Source organism: Equus przewalskii, chromosome 2 (genome assembly GCF_037783145.1).
Source record: "Equus przewalskii isolate Varuska chromosome 2, EquPr2, whole genome shotgun sequence".
NCBI lineage: Eukaryota > Metazoa > Chordata > Mammalia > Perissodactyla > Equidae > Equus > Equus przewalskii.
In genome coordinates, this window is record NC_091832.1 from 89,852,247 (window position 1) to 89,868,658 (window position 16,412).

Here is a 16,412-nt window from a genome sequence, read left to right on the forward strand (position 1 = left end):
TTTCCATCAGCCTAGTGTGTCTGTAGAGAGTGGAACTCATAGATACACTGGAGGTTTTGATTTATTACATCAACTCGGGAAACTGAACTTGGTTGATGATTGTGATCTTTAAAATCCTTGAAAAGATGATATTTGTCACGTGGAACCATCACTGCACTGACATTCTAGTCTCACCTTTGGCTCTTCACTGTCACTTATTCAGAACTGTTGCTTCCTCCTTATCCTCTCCTTAAACACACCAGCTTTTGTCTCTTCTAAGCCACCATACAACCTAATCCCATGAATGCCCGATTTTACATGGTGCAATTGTGCTTTCAAAGCTTTCTCTCTCCCCACCCAGTCCCACCTACCTTGCTTCTTTCCATTTCTCCTGTTTTAACTGTGCCCTGTCACTAGTCAGCAGAGCACTGTCATTCTATCTTGGCGACTTTCTCTACCTCATTTTTCTTGATAAGAATGACCAGCTGCCCTTATATCAAATAGTTCTCATTAAAGAGTGATTTAGAAAGTCCTTCTTTCAAGAAGACTTCCCTATGTTAGCATTTTGACCACAGATCAATTCTGACTGTTCTCAGAACCCAATGCTAGACTTACATGTTGATGCTCATGACCTTGGCCTCTTAAGTTGGATGTACTGCAAATAGGTTTGTTGCTTTAGACAGTGAATGAATAATGACTTGCTGAAGTTCATTAAGTATTGCAAGGAATTCATTAAATAACTGCGATAATGAGGTGTGTGTAAGATGATGTTATTAGAAATAATTTTATTACCCTGGGATTTAGTGGTAAGGCAATTTTTGACTTCAAATCTTGTCTGGACAGTAGAAACAATGCCTCCTGTATTTTTTGTACAAGCCAGAATGAGTCTCTTTCTTTTGGAGGCTAAAGCAAAATCCTTACCAGAGCCCATAAGACCAGGTGATACTTAACAGTTCCTTTCAGTGCTTTCTCTGACCCTAGCCTCTCTGGCCTGCCGTCCACTCTTTGAACATGCTATAATCCTTCCCGACTGAAGATTTTGGCAGGCTGTTTCTCCACCTGATTCTTCTTACTCCCCCCCACCCCACCTGCCCAGAGAATTCTTAATTATAATTCATAGCTGAGCTCAGATATCACTGCCTCAGAGAAGCTATCTCTGACATCTTGAACGAATCTGCTCCTCTCTGTATATGCTCTCCTGGGGCCCTTCATAGAAGGGATAATAATTGAATAAGCATTCCAGTGATTAATTTGATAATATGACCTTTCTGCTAGAATAGAAACTTCACGAGGGTTGAGACTGTGGCTGTCTTATGTCATAGCAGTAACTGCAGCCCTGAGCATAATGTTTGCACACAGTAGATTTTCAGTAAGTAGGCTTACAATTCCTAAAGGGATAAATGCCTTGTTTTTAAGATGGAAGGACATTAGGTCTGTTATGTCATTGACTCACTGTATTTATTTATTTTTGTGTGAGGAAGATTGGCCCTGAGCTAACATCTGTTGCCAATCTTTCTTCTTCTTTTTTTTTTTCTCCCTGAAGCCCCAGTACATAGCTGTATATCCTAGGTGCAAGTCCTTCTAGTTCTTCTATGTGGGACGCTGCCACAGCATGGCTTGATGAGCAGTGTGTAGGTCCATGCCCAGGATCCAAACTGGCGAACTCCAGGCCATTGAAGCAAAGCATGCAAATTTAACCACTACGCCACCAGACCAGCCCCAGGGCTGAATTTTTTAATGAAAGAAAACAGTGATAATGATGATGATGAAGACAAAACCCCTATAGGGTGACACTGGATTCTCTGATGATAATATTCTGAAAGTGTTGATGAAGTTTGTAAAAACTGAATGTACGAATTTCAATTCTGCTTCTATGTAACAATTTTCTCTTCAATTCCTGTAATAGTTACCTTATTTTGAAATACTAGATTGAAGAAGTAAGATATAGGACAAAATAATGACTCTTTATTAATGATTCATTCATTTTTCTTCTATGTTGCAACAGATAGATTATACAATTAGGGGACTTTTCAATGAAGCTAAAGTTTACCTTGAATAATAAATTCCCTAGCGAAGACAAAATTCAGTCATCAGACACACTCAGAAGCACTGAATCAAATCTCTATGGAAATGGGATTTCCTTTGGGCAAAATATTTATACATGACATGCATGAGTTAACTGTGACTCTCATGTGAATGCAAGAAGCTTACACTAAGCCTGATAAAGCACAGATGAAAGAACAAAAATGCATGCTGTAGTATTTCTGTGTGGGGGTAAGAGAGGAATCAATCACATTACTTGATTTTCATATTGTATGCGTCAATTTGACCTTATGAGCCATTGAATTTGACAGCCATAAACAGTAACACATTGAAACACATAAGCTCCTCTCACAACAACAGCAGCAAAACAAAATAATTCCATCGATTCTCGGTTCTAAGATAAAGAATGAGAGTATATAAAACCAGACTTGTGACTGGGTTTTAAAAATCTCTGGGCTCACAAATTATGTATTGGTTCTGTTTGCATTTCCATGTCCTCTGCCTTCTAGCTCCTTTTGTTTACTGCCAGGGAGAAGTTAGAAATAATATTCTTTCATATATCTTTTTCTTTATCTGAAATTAAGAAAGATAAGAATATAATCCATCAACATGACTTTGGACGGTAAACCTGATTTTTACTAGGCTCGCCTTTACTCTTGGAGGTTCTAAATCTATGGATTTGTGCTTTCTTTATTATATGTGAGGTATGGCAATACTTCCAGCATTTAGGGCAGTAAGTGAGACATAAAACCGGTATCTTAGTCTAGGCAAAGACATTGGGCTGGCTAATTAAGGAAGACAGTTCAGGAAGGGCAGATTTTGAAACTCAAAAGAAAGATTGGTTTTGTTAAGTATATAAGCATGAAAAATAAAATTCATATTGTTTTACATGATTGCTTTGTAAGTTAGCTAAGAGTGTTTTAAGGAGTTGTAGATCTATGCCTGGAGTTTCTTAAGATCAATTGAAGCGATCCATATTAAGTAACTAGCGTGGGAGGAATTCTGATTTTGAGCACTGGAAAATGCCAAATTTTAAGCCCACTTGTGTGCTTATATAACCAGGATGGATTATTGGTCACTATAAAATATTACTGGTAATGTGACTGCCATCATGATTTTCCTTCCCCCATCCCAACCACCATTGGAAGAGGGGCCAACTTTTGTCTAAGGATTGGATTGGAAACTCACAGTGAAAAACGGTGCATTTTTCCTATTCTCCATTAATAGAAAAGCTAAGAAAAAATAAATATAAAAATAGAAGCTGGATTGGAAAAAACTCCCATCTCAGATGAAATTAAAAAAAAACAAAATCTGCCCCAATCCCAAACCCTAAACTTTAAACTGTGGCTGCCTAATACTGTTTGTTTGGACGGAGATTAGGGAACAAAATGAGAGGCAATGCATGACTCTTTGAAAGTCAAATAGGATACAGATTTCTCCAAAACTATCTTGAAAGAAAGTTTTAATCGTATATTGACTAGAGCAATGAGATATATGAGCACGGATGGGGTGATCAAAGAATGTTTCAACAGAGGACCAGTTTGTACTGTGCAATGGAGAGAAATCTAATTCTCAGGAGATCAATTCCTGCCCTATGGTCCCTCAGTGGAGACTGTCAGAAGTGAAGCGGATGAAATAAATTTGTAACGAGACAAGAATAGTTCAGTTTAGTCATAGTTCCATTAGAAGAAAGATTGCAAATTTTGGACAGCATATTGTAAAATATATATAAACAATTATTTTCTCTCAGATAATGTTGGCTCTAGCAAATTGGCAGTTTTTTTTTAATTCTACAAATATAGTAAAAAAGAATGTGAAAAATAAAATACCTGTATTTGAGAAAGCATGAAATATAAACTCATTGCAACCATTAGTTTTCTGTACACAATTCTACCTCTCAGTGCAGGTTTACTGTTGCCGCCACCAAAGACTTACTGAGGCACATTACACACCAGGTACTTGCAATTTCCTTCTTTCATAACACATGCTTTATATATCAATAACTAAATGACAGCGTAAAGCGCAGGTTCATACGTAGTCCTCCTTTTTCCTCGGTAGTTAGTTCTTCCTAGGAGTCTACACCTAATGGGGAAGGAAATGCGGCCTGGTAGTCAGGGGTTCCACGCTGGCTGGAGCATCTGTTCACCTGCAGCAGTGGTACCCAGCCCCACCAGTCATTAAGTCATTTGACTCTCACCCTTGAACAAATGTTGTCTATTTTCTTTCAAGAGATAAAATATCAGTGCGATTTCAAAGGACAAAATATGTACACAATTTTATTCAACATTTTATATTATGTTACAAATATGTACAATTTCAATAATAAATTAAAAATAAATGAGTAAAATCAGTCTGAGGACAGTTCGTAGACACCATGTTACTCGGTGACAGTTTTGACTCTTCATTTCTAAGAGTTCATCTGATCCAAGATCCTGATCATCTTGCTAAAAAAACTTGTTTTGGCAGCACATTTGAAATGCACAGTGTTTCATTGCCTCTAAGCAGTGGGAAGATGTTTATTAATAACAGAATTGCTGAAGAGGATCGATTGTGATCAAGGAAGGTTGATGAACATTTGCACGATATGTACAAAACTCTGCAAAAATTCTTTAATATTTTTTTCCTCCAGTTCCTCACATTCTTTGCATCCAGATTCTGTAACATTCTGCCAAATGAAAAGAAACGGTTAGATTGGAAAGTCTAATATATTTCTTTCCTGAGAATATCACATCATTTGAACAATGCGGTGAGGTCTTCAGATGTGAAAACTTTGGCAAATTAATTTTATATTAGGAAGAACTATAGGAAAAGAGAACTGAGAGATTTGATATGGGCTTATTTTTCCTAATAGATTAAGGACATTGAAAAAAAAATAAGCCATGTCTATCAGAGCATGGACTTCCTGCTTAGTGCCCTCCAATGGTTTCCCGTCATCTACCCTACCATAGCATCCATGCCTCCCTGCATGGTGCACAGGCCCTCCTTTGAGCTGTTCCTTACCTATTTCTTTCACCTTTCCCACTGCCTCAAACGTGATGCCCTAGGAACACTGAACTCACCCTTTTCCCCTAAGCACACATTATGCTATTAGATGCCTCCCTGCATTTGCTTTTCTCTCTGCCTGTTCCACACTTCCTATTTCAGCTACTGCTACCCACACCTGAGATCACTCAGGTGCTGTCTCCATTAGGAAGGCTTTCCTGAACCTGTGAGCTCCTAGGGCTGGGCTAAATGTCCCCTCTTTACATTCTCAGAATCCCTAGTCTAGACGCTCCCTCATATCACATCACATATTATATTAATAGTATGGAGTTTTATGCTTTTTATATCACTGTTCTCTAAGCTCCTCCAGGAGGGCAAGGGCATGTATTTTTGTTTCCCTAGCATCTAGCACAGAGGCTGGCACATATTGCTCATACAATCATTATTGGTTGAATTGAACTATTTAGGTGAATACCACAAATTGCTGTAATTCAAACACAGTTTCATGGGTAACTAGAATATTCCAAATGTAGCAATCATAAATAAATTTTTTAGAGATCATCTGAACCACGAAAGCTGTACCAGTAAAAATCAAAATTAGATTTTATAGCCATTAAGCATTTGAAACTCAGATTCACCAATATACTCTATGGACATACTCTATGCCAGGTACTGTCATATTCCATATAATACTGTCCTATTTGATCTTGAAAATCATCATGTCAGAGAGGAAGGCAGAGTTATTAAATGACTCATTTCAGCTGACATAATCATTGAAATTCTCCCTGTCCAGGTCTTGTGATGGTACAGTCCTGCCTCCTCCTTCCACTACGTGTCACCTCATGTCATGATGAGGGTGGCTGTGAACATACACCTTAAAGAGTTCACCACTGATACTGTCATAAGGTATCTGTTGCATGGCTCAGTCTTTCAATTGATAACAGAGATAACATATCACAAGAATATTTTAAACATTAATATATTCATGTCATAAATACATCGAATACCTAGTATATGCTGGGCATTGTTTTGGGAGTGTGAATACAGCATTGAAAAAGACAAAAATGCCTGCCTCTTTGAAAGCTGACATTGTGGTAGGGAAAAGCAGACAATATCCATTAAGTAAAACACATAGTGTGTCAGATAGTGGGACAAGCAGACAAGGGGACAGGGCGTGATGATGTGGAGATGGGATTGCAACTGTAAAGAGGTGACATCACTGAGAAGGTGACATTTAAGCAGAGATCTAAAGCAGCCTTGCATCTTTAGGGAAAATCCAAGGTGTTCAGCCACACGAGCTCAGGGTCTTTGCACTTTCTGTTGCTTCTGCTTGAACCCTTTTCTCTGCGTATCCTGAAGTCCCCTTGCCTCCTGCCTTTGCCAAAGGTCAGCTTAGCAGGTAAACCTTCCCCAGATAGAATCCCAGCCCCCTTATCTGCCTTCTTTTAGCCCATTGGACTTAATAAATAACTGACTTATTATTCATTTGCTTATTGATTGGCTTACTTATGCTTCTTTCCTCCGTAAGAGGAGGGACCACGTGTGTTTTTTTCACTTCTGTTATCCTGAGAGCCTACAATGGGGCCCGAGAGTATTTGTTAAGTTAACAAATTATTATGCTTTCTTTGTTTATAAAACTTCTTTCTATCCACTTTCCTTTGACCACTAGTGTTTTGCCATGAAAGCCATAATCCTTTGTACCTCAGGGCCTTTGCTTAGCTGATCCCCCAGCCTACGATGGGAGTCCCTACTATTTGCTTTCCTGGAACCCTACACTGCTTATGATGCCTGGGATGGCCCAAATTATACTCAAATTTTAATATTTTTATTATTACTCTTTCAGTAGATAGGGAGACACACTCTGGAGTGACACTACTTGTGTGTGTATCCTGGCTCCCTATTTTACTAGCTGCATGAATTGGAGGAAATGATTCAAGCTCTCAGTATTCCAGTTTCCTCAACCTTAAAACAGAAACAAGGATAATTGTCTTATAGATTTATTGTGAGGATTCAATGAATTACCTCTTGACCCTGGATGGACAGTGTCTGGCACAGAGTAAAAACTAAATAAACGTGGACTGCTATTATTGATGCTAAACACTTAATTATGTAATTATATTAATGTCTATCCATTGCACCTTGTGATAAACACCTTGAGGTCAGTGACCTGACTGGTTCACCACTGTCACTCTAGCACCAAAGCACACTGCCTGGCATCATGTAGTAACTGTCTGTTGAATGAATAAATCAATGAACAGTTTTGGTCTGTGTGCACACTAGTGCTGGTGCCAGTTCTGGATACCACTCCACGGGAATTAACTCCCTCTCCCAAGGGCCCCTCCAGAGGGTCTGCTTGTCCATTATATCCAGCTAATGACTTCTCCCAATCACTCTCAACACATCCGCTGTAGTTCCCCATAACTATTGGATGACTCACCCCATTAGAAGATAAGCTGCTGTTTGCTAGGATGATAAGGTTTTCTACTGTTTCCTTAATGTCCTCGTTTCTGGACTCATGCGAAATAACATGTAACTCCAGGAGAAAGCACTTCATCGCTGTTACTTTGCAATTGGGCTAAAATAGAATTACAAAGAACCATTTTGAAATAAAATTGTTCTCCCATTACTCATTCTCACATGGATGTAATTTTGATGTTTGTAACTGTCAATCCAAATATTTTATAAAGAAACACAATACCCCCATGAAGTTTTACACAGGAAGCGGCTTGATTTTTTTTTTCTCTTTCGGCTTTGAAACCAAAACCAAAACAAACTGACAGCAAAACAATTAAGAAGGATGGCGAAGAAAGAATATAAAACCAGAAAACATGGAAATAATAAGCCACTTCTTCATACTGAGCAAATTTCCTCTGGGTAAGATGATGATAACGCTATCCTGAAACTCTCAAGACAATCATATACACAGTGCACGGGGAAGAATATTTAGATTAAAACTGTAGTGTTAACATTTGAAACAGTGGTAGGCGCTATTCATTCTGTTCCTGAAAGTTCCATAGTGCCAGAGGCAACCGTGATTCCAAGACATTTGTTAGAAAAATCAAAGCATAAGTCCTGCCTCCTCACAAGCTGGCCAAATCAGACAGGTACCTTTCAGGTACCACAAAAACGCGTTTCCCACAACAAAACTTTGGTAAAATTTTTTACTTTACCAAAAACCTAAACTTAAAAGAAAAGAAGCATTTAACGAACATCTGGGGATCCCCAGACTTGTTTGACTTTGTGTTCTCAGTGCCTTATACAATGCCTGGGACCCTGCAGGCACAATGCTTACTAAATGAATGAATGAAGGAACACACTCATAAGCCTGGCACTGGTAATATTCCTTATCCCCCTCAGCAGCTGCTCCGGATTGAAAGGGTAAGTACTGTCATCATATTGATAACAAAATAAATAATAAATATAATGATAAGATTACAAAACTGAGGTTCAAAAATGGTTAGTGACTTTCAAGGTAACACAGCTAGGAAGCGGCTGAGTCAGGATTTACATCTAAACTTCATTCGCAGCTTCTTCCTACAACCCAAGAGTTGCAAGGTTATCTTTTTGAAAAAAGCAGTCTCACGATGCTGAGTGTTGGTGGTTAATTGACTGCTTTCTAGTCTGAAAAAATGCAAAGAAAAATGGAAAACATGCCAAAGTCAAAGGAGGGAGACAATTTCTATGTGCATCAGTACTATCCAAGCAGTTGATGAATGTCCATTTTTTTCTAGTTTCTGGCTATGGCTTCTTTCCAATGCTTAGACAGTTTTGGTGGGGGCAGAACTTTCTGTTTCAGAGAAGTTCTAATTGAGGAACAACAGAAAGATAACTCACTGTTTTGAATGCACACAACACAGACTTTGTTTTCCATGAGGAAAAGAAGTTGGGGATTTGTTTCTTGGCTTTTAACAACCAATCCAGAGGGAAGACTAGCAACATGGCTGAAATCATACACGCCTTAGGCAAGGTCAGCGTATTAATGAAACAAGCTCAAGATCATTTTTGAATTCTGATAGGTTTTATGGGTTGTGTTTGTTTCTTTTCTCACATAGGGAATAACCAGCCAGAATCCTTTTCTGATCATTGTAGATTCATGCAAAATGTAGAAAATGAATGCATTTAAGCAATTTGTGGAAAATATGATTAAAGATTGTAATGCACTACAGCACTGAAAACAACTGATATGTTGGATACCTTCAAATTGAATCCGCTAACCTGATTCTTGCATTAATTGCATCATGATCTAATTGCATCACAAACGTGTAATATGTTTTGTTTGACATTGACGGAAAAGGCTTTTTTATATTTTGATTTGCCACTATTACAAAAATAGCATCTAGGTAGCTCTTTGTCCCCAAGTGCCACAACCTCAACAATTACTTATGAAATATATCGATCATATGTTGTAAGAACACACCAAAAGTTAGATTTTAAAACTACACATACATCAGTAAATTTATGAAAATATACTTCTTAGACTTTTGAAAACTGGAAAATATAGCAATTTTGAAAAAAATAAACTATACTCACATGAGCATCGCTTTCAGTATATAAAGTGGCATCAACATGTATAGACTGAAAGGAGAAAAGTTAGATCATATGAGAAGCCATGCCCTGCTTTAGACATAATGAGAACAACCTACTGAAAACATTAAATCAAGCTTTTTTAAGTTAAATTTGCTTTGAGATAATTTTAAATTCATATACAATTGTAAGAGAAAATACAAAGAGAGCTGGTGGACCTTTCACCATTTCCCCACAATGGTAATATTTGGCATAACCGTAGCACAATGTTACAACCAGGAAGCTGACATTGATACAATCCATCCACCTTGTTCAGGTTTCACCAGTTTTATGTGCATTAGCACGTGTGTGTGTGTGTGTGTGTGTGTGTGTAGTTCTATGCAATCTTATCAGTGTGTAAATTCATGTAACCACCACCAAGGTTAAGTCACAGAACAGCTCCATCACCATAAGGATCCTCCTGCTACTCTTTCGTAGCTAAAACCACCTTCCTCTCCACACGCCCCCTCCCCCACCCATCTAATCCTTGGCAACCACTTCTGTGCCCTCCATTCCTGTGATAGCACTTCAGAATGTTATATAAATGGAATCATGTAGTGTGTAAACTTTTGAGATTGGATTTTTTTTTTAAGATTGGCACCTGAGCTAACATCTGTTGTCAATATGTTTTTTTTCTTCTCTTCTTCTCCCCAAGCCCCCAGTACAGTTGTATATTCTAGTTGTGAGTCCCTCTGGCTGTGCTATGTGGGACGCCGCCCCAGCATGGCCTGATGAGAGGTACCAAGTCTGTGCCAGGATGGGACCTGGCGAAACCCTGGGCCACCCAAGCGGAGCATGTGAACTTAACCACTCGGCCACTGGGCTGGCTACTGAGATTGGCCTTTTGAACAAATTAATAGACTTTATTTTTCAAGCAACTGTAGGTTTACAGAACACGAGCAGAAAGTTTCCATATATCCCCTTGCCCACCTCCTCCAGTTTCCCCTATTATTAATATCTTGCATTAGTGTGGTACATCTATTACAATGGATGAGTCGATATTGATGCATTTTTAACTGAGGTCCACAAATTACATACACTACATTATTACACTAGGATTCACTCGGTGTTATACATTCTATGGGTTTTAACAAATGTATAATGACATGTATCCACCATTACTGTATCATACAAAATAATTTCACTGCTCTAGAAATCACCTGTGCTTTGCCTACTCATCCCTTTCATTCCCCTAACCCTTGGCAACCATAGATCTTTTTATTGTCTCCATAGTTTTACCTTTTCCAGAACGTCATATAGTTGGAATCATACAGTATGAACCCTTTTTAGATTGGCTTCTTTCACTTAGCAATATGCTTTTAAGGTCCCTCCATGTCTTTTCGTGGCTTGAGAGCTCTTTTTTTTTTATTATTACTGAATAATATTTCATTGTATGGATGTAGCACAGTTTATTTATCTAGATTGGCTTTTTCTTCCCACACAGCATATTACTCTGGAGATCCATCCAGCTTGTTGTGAATATCAGTAATTCGTTTCATATTATTGCTCACCGTTATTCCATGATAAAATGTACCAGCTTAACTATTCTCCCACTGAAGGACATTTTGGTTGTTTCCAGTTCTTAACTATTATAAATAAAGCCCTAGGAACATTTCAGTGCATGTTTTTCGTGTGAACATAAGTTTTTATTTCTCCAATATAAATGTTCAGGACTGCAACTGTTGGGTCGTGGTAAATGCATGTTTTGCTTTATAAAAGACAGCCAAACTACTGTAGAGTGGCTGTACACTCTTACACTCTCACTGGCAATATATAAATGATTCAGTTTCTCCACATCCTTGCCAACATTTGGCATTATCCCTATTTTTGATTTTATATATTCTTATAGGTGCATAGTGATATGTCATTGTGGTTTTAATTTATATTATCTAAATAAAATATAGCTATTAATTGGTATTTTCTCCCAAAAAAGATCTGGGGTGATTTGTCATTTCTTCCTTTATAATCTGCATACCTTTTATTTCTTTTTCTTGCCTTATGCCTGTTGTTTCTCTACTTTTGCCTTACTTATTTAGCTAAAGTTCCAGTACCATGTGGAATTAAGAGGGATGAGAGAAGACATGCTCGCCTTGTTTCCAGTCTTAGGGAACAGCACTCAGTCTTTCCCCACTAAGTATGATGTTTGCTCTAGGTTTTTTGCGTATGCTCTGTTATCAGGTTGAGGAAGTTCTCTCTCTGTTCCTTGTTCGCTGAGAAACTTTATCATGAATACGTTTTGTATTTTTGTAAATGTCTTTTCTGCATCAATTGATAGGATTTGACTTTCTTGATATGATATGATTTTCTTCTTTAGCCTGTTGATAACAATGGATTACATTAATTGATTTTCAAATACTGAACAGATCTTTCATACCTGAAATAAATCCCACTTGGCCATGGCGTATAATTATTTTAATACATTGGTGGATTTGGTTTGGTATTATTTTATTGAGAATTTTTGCATCGAAGTTCATTAGAGGCATTTGTAGTTTTCTTTTTTGGTACTGTCTTTGTCTGGTTTTAGCATCAGAGTAATACTTGCTTCCTAAAATGAATTGCGAAGTGTTCCCCCCTCTTCTATTTTTGGAAGAGACTATGTAAATTTGGTGTTATTTCTTCTTTAAATGTTTGGTAGAATGTTCCAGTGAGACCAGCCAGGCCTGGAGATTCTTTTGGGGAGCTTGTATGTGATGACTTTATGTCTGCAGTGGTTATAGAAGTTTTTGCATTATCTGCTTCATCTTGGTTATGTTTTGGTAGTTTGTGGTTTTTGAGGAATTGGTCCATTTCCTCAAAGTTGTCAAATTTATAAGAGTAAAGTTGTTCATGGTTATTCTTTATTATCTTTTTAACGGCTGCAGTTTCTATAGTGAGAGCCTCCAATTTTATTTCTGGTATTGATGATTTGTGTCTTCTCTCTTTTTATATTTGTCAGTCTTGCCAGAGTTTTATCACTTTTATTGATTTTTTTTCAAATAAGGCGCTTTATGTTTCATTAATTTTCTCTATTGTTTTCCTGATTTTAATATCATTAATTTCCTGGTCTTATCCTCATTACTTCCCTCCCTCTGCTTGCATTGGGCTTATTTTGCTCTTCTTTTTCCAGTTTCTTGAGCAGGGAACTTAGTTGATTGGAGATCTTTCCTCTTTTCTAATGTAATCATTGAGTTTTATAAATTTCCCTCTCAGTATTTCTATAGCTGAATCCCACATATCTTGATATGTTGTGTTTTCATTTCATTCAGTTCTATGTATTCTTTCATATCCTTCAAAACTTACTCTTTGACCTATGGAATATTTAGAAGCATATTATTTAATTTCCAAGTGTTTGGAGATTTTCCTTTTGTATTTACATAATTGATTTCTAGTTGATTCCACTGTGGTCAGAGAACACACACTGAATGATTTCAATTCTGATAAATTTGTTAAAGTTTGTTTTATGGCTCAGGATATATTTAGTCTTGATGAATGGTGCTTGAAAAAAGTAGCATTCGCCCTTGTTGGGTGAAATGTTCCATCTATGTAAATTAGATATTGTCAGTTGATTGGGTCGTCCAATTCTTCTATATCCTTTTCGACTATAATTGTGGATTTGTCTGTTTCTCCTTTCAGTGCTATTAGTTTTTGCTTCATGCATTTTGAGGCTCCATTTCTTGGCGTGTACACATTTAAGATCATTATATATTCCTAGTGGACTGATCTTTCATCATTACGTAATGTCCCTCTTGACTCTAGTAATTTTATTTTCGGTGAAGTCTACTTCACATGATATTAATAAAGCCACTTCTGATTTTTAAAATTATTATGTGCATATGTATCAGCTTCCTAGAGCTGCTATAACAAAGTACCACAAAGTAAGTGGCTTAAAACAACAGAAATTTATTCTTTTACAGTTCTGGAACCTAGAAGTCCAAAATCAAGGTGTCAATAAGACCATGCTCCCTCTGAAGGTTCTAGTGAACAATTCTTCCTTACCCCTCCCAAGTCTCTGGTGGCTCTTGGCAATCCTTGGCCTTTATTGGCTTGTAGCTGCATCATTCCAACCTTCTTCGGTCTTTAGCTCCCTCCATTTTCACATGGTCTCTTCTCTGTGAGTCTCTCTGTGTCCTGTTCTCTTCTTATAAGGACAGTAGTCATTGGATTTAGGTCCAAACATACCCCAGTATGAATTCATCTTAATTAATTATATTTCCAAAGACCCTATTTCCAAAGAAGCTCACATTCTGAGGTTCTGGGTGACATGAATTCTGGGGGGGCAGGACATGACTCAACTCACTACAATATAGTTTATCTCTTTCTCTCTTTTTAATTTCAATCTACCTGTTATTGGATTTGAAGTGAGTTCCTCATAGACAGCATAAAATTGGTATGCGTTTTGTTATCAATTTGGCCAATCTCTGTCTTTTACTATATTTTCTTTCTCCTCTCCTTCTGGGTTGCTAATGCTAGGAATGCTAGATCTTTGTCCCAAAGATCCCAGAGCCATTTTTTTAGTTTGTTGTTTTCTTATTATTCTGTCTTGAAGTTCGCTGTCCTTCCTCTGTCATATTCATTCTGCTAATGAGCCTCTCCAGTTTGCTTTGTATTTCAGTTATTTGATTTCTCAGTTCTGTAATTTCTATTTGATTCCTTTTACATATTGTATTATTTTGCTAAGATTTTCTATTTTTTCCAGTTGTTTCAAGGGTATTTGTAATTGCTTTCTGGCACATTTTTATGATGGCTGCTTTAAAGTTCTCGTCAAATAATTCCAATCCATCTCAGTTTCAGAGTCTGTTTCAGAGTTTTCTCTCATTCAAGTTGTGATTTTCCTGCTTCTTTCTATGATGAATAATTTTCAATTTTATTCTAGTATTTGAGCTATTACATTAGGAGACCCTAGTCTATCTAACTCTTCTATATTAGCATGCAGCCACCCTGTTGAGGTTTAGCATGCAGGTTCTGACCTATGTTTATATGGTGTGATTCCAATGACAGTTTAGTTTTCAGAATCTTGGTGGTGCTAATTTGGAAAGCTTAGCTCACCTGGTGCCCCTGGGGCTCTCACTGGTCCCTGCTGAGTTGCCCACTGGTGCTGAAGGCACTTCCCTGGCCCTGTTGTCAGTGGGGCTCCTGATCTCTGCCTCCTTGCAGGTTCTGCCATGCCAGCTGGTGTTTCCAAGTGGGAGACGGGGTTCTGTAGCCCCTAGAGCAGAAAGCCCTTCCCTAGGTCAGGCCATTCTCCCTACAAGTGCCACCAAGCCACCTGGTTTCTCTGGTAAGAGAAGGGAGTCTCTTGCTTATGGTGACAGAGAGCTCTTCATGCTGGGCCACTCATAAATTGAGTTTTAAAGATAATTAGGATCTGAAAATTGTAAGTAAAAGATCTTATGTAAGGCTTTACAAGGCTCACAAATTTCTACAAAAATATTACTGTTCCAATGAGATTTCATTAAGATTGACAGCAAAACACAGGGAGAGGCATACTCCATAGCAATAGTAGCAGATATTTCATAGAAAAATGAGTACTTACTTGAATAAGATCTTCAATTCTTTTCAAATCACTTATTACATCCTGCCAGTTTGCCTCTGTTTTAGGAAGACCTGCACTGATACAGCTGGAAGCAAAACCAAAGAGCAAAGCCTTTTGAATGAACATCACATTGTCTTCATGAACACTACAGGCAAAAGAACAATCAAGAATTTTTCATTCTGACTAGGGAAAAGACGAGTGTTATCCTTGCCTCTGCATTCGACAGCCTTGTAGACAAATGTCAGCACCAAACAGATAGTGTATCCTTGACACTTTAGGCTTAACTTGAGGACTGACCAACCTGGATTAGAGAAAAGCCTAATTTGGAAGGATAACTTATAAACAACCTAGTGCAATTTATTACAATGAGGTACAAATAGTGCCTGATGTGTGGCGGTGCTCAGTAAATCTTTTTGAACGAATACTACTTTTCTTTAAGTAGAGGTTCCATCAGACTTTTAAGTTTAACAAATAGGTAAAATTCTTAAAATAAGCAGTAATGATTTTCATGTAATGATTTTGACAGTAAATGTTCTTTACAGTAGGTTAGACAGGGCCTTTTGCATGCTGCTCACACTATTATGATGCTTGCAGCATCTTTCTCCAAACACTTTATAGACTTGAGCCCAGTCTAAGCTGCAAAATCATGTACTTGCTCATTTTGGTAGAACAGAAATTTAATATCCTGACAAAAGACATATTTACTGACCAAATGACTGTGGAATGATTCTTAGAGCCTCAGGAAAAACAGTCTCTTCCTGATCGATCTTTCCAGAAGCTTGAGAGCCAACACTAATCTTTCTTGCAAGGAAGATTTACCTGCATGAATCTATGGTTCCCCATACCATGAAAGCATTAGTGGAGTAAAACTGAACTGAGAGTCAGATTACAATAACTATAGGTTTGGTGCTTGGGCCAACTGGGTACAGTGTATTAGCTGCATCTAAGAGAGAAGAAAAAATTAATAGGCATGGAAAAATATGAATGCTTATTAGGAGGAAAAACTGAACTAGGACAGGGCTTAAAGGATAGGAGCAGTTAGTGCCAGGGATAGATAAAAAAGTAACATAGGCAAGACCTAAACATCTATTTTTTTTACTGCCGTGAAAATCATGCAAGATATTAATAAGGAGTGTACTTCCAAGTTTAGTTATATACCAAGAGGTCCAATTTATTTGGAGGATATAATACTCATTTGTATTATTACCAGAATAGAAATGCTCGATTGAGAGTTTGTCAAACCTCCTCTGAGTCTCCATAATCTGCCCTCTAGCATACCCCAAATGCTGAGTACCTCGGGATGTAAGCAAACTGAACAGGAACTGATTTAATA

The 16,412-nt window shown here is 37.7% G+C and overlaps 1 protein-coding gene across 45 annotated transcripts in view; it reads right to left on the reverse strand.

Moving 5' to 3' along the window:
* Positions 1 to 4,270: 4,270 nt before the first annotated feature.
* IL15 (interleukin 15) overlaps positions 4,271 to 16,412 on the reverse strand; it is a 121,972-nt gene continuing 109,830 nt past the window's right edge. For 19 of the 45 annotated variants that reach the window (XM_070609014.1, XM_070609019.1, XM_070609020.1 and 16 more), the window contains 4 exons: positions 15,080 to 15,164; positions 9,535 to 9,579; positions 7,442 to 7,579; positions 4,271 to 4,687 (listed from right to left, as the gene is read on the reverse strand). In XM_070609014.1, coding sequence (XP_070465115.1) covers positions 4,577 to 4,687; positions 7,442 to 7,579; positions 9,535 to 9,579; positions 15,080 to 15,164 — 379 coding nt within the window. In that variant the 3' untranslated portion in view covers positions 4,271 to 4,576. Of the gene's footprint in view, positions 4,688 to 7,441; positions 7,580 to 9,534; positions 9,580 to 14,776; positions 14,912 to 15,079; positions 15,225 to 15,898; positions 16,023 to 16,412 lie in introns of those variants that run through there. The other 26 variants (XM_070608999.1, XM_070609006.1, XM_070609001.1 and 23 more) reach the window with 3 other exon arrangements.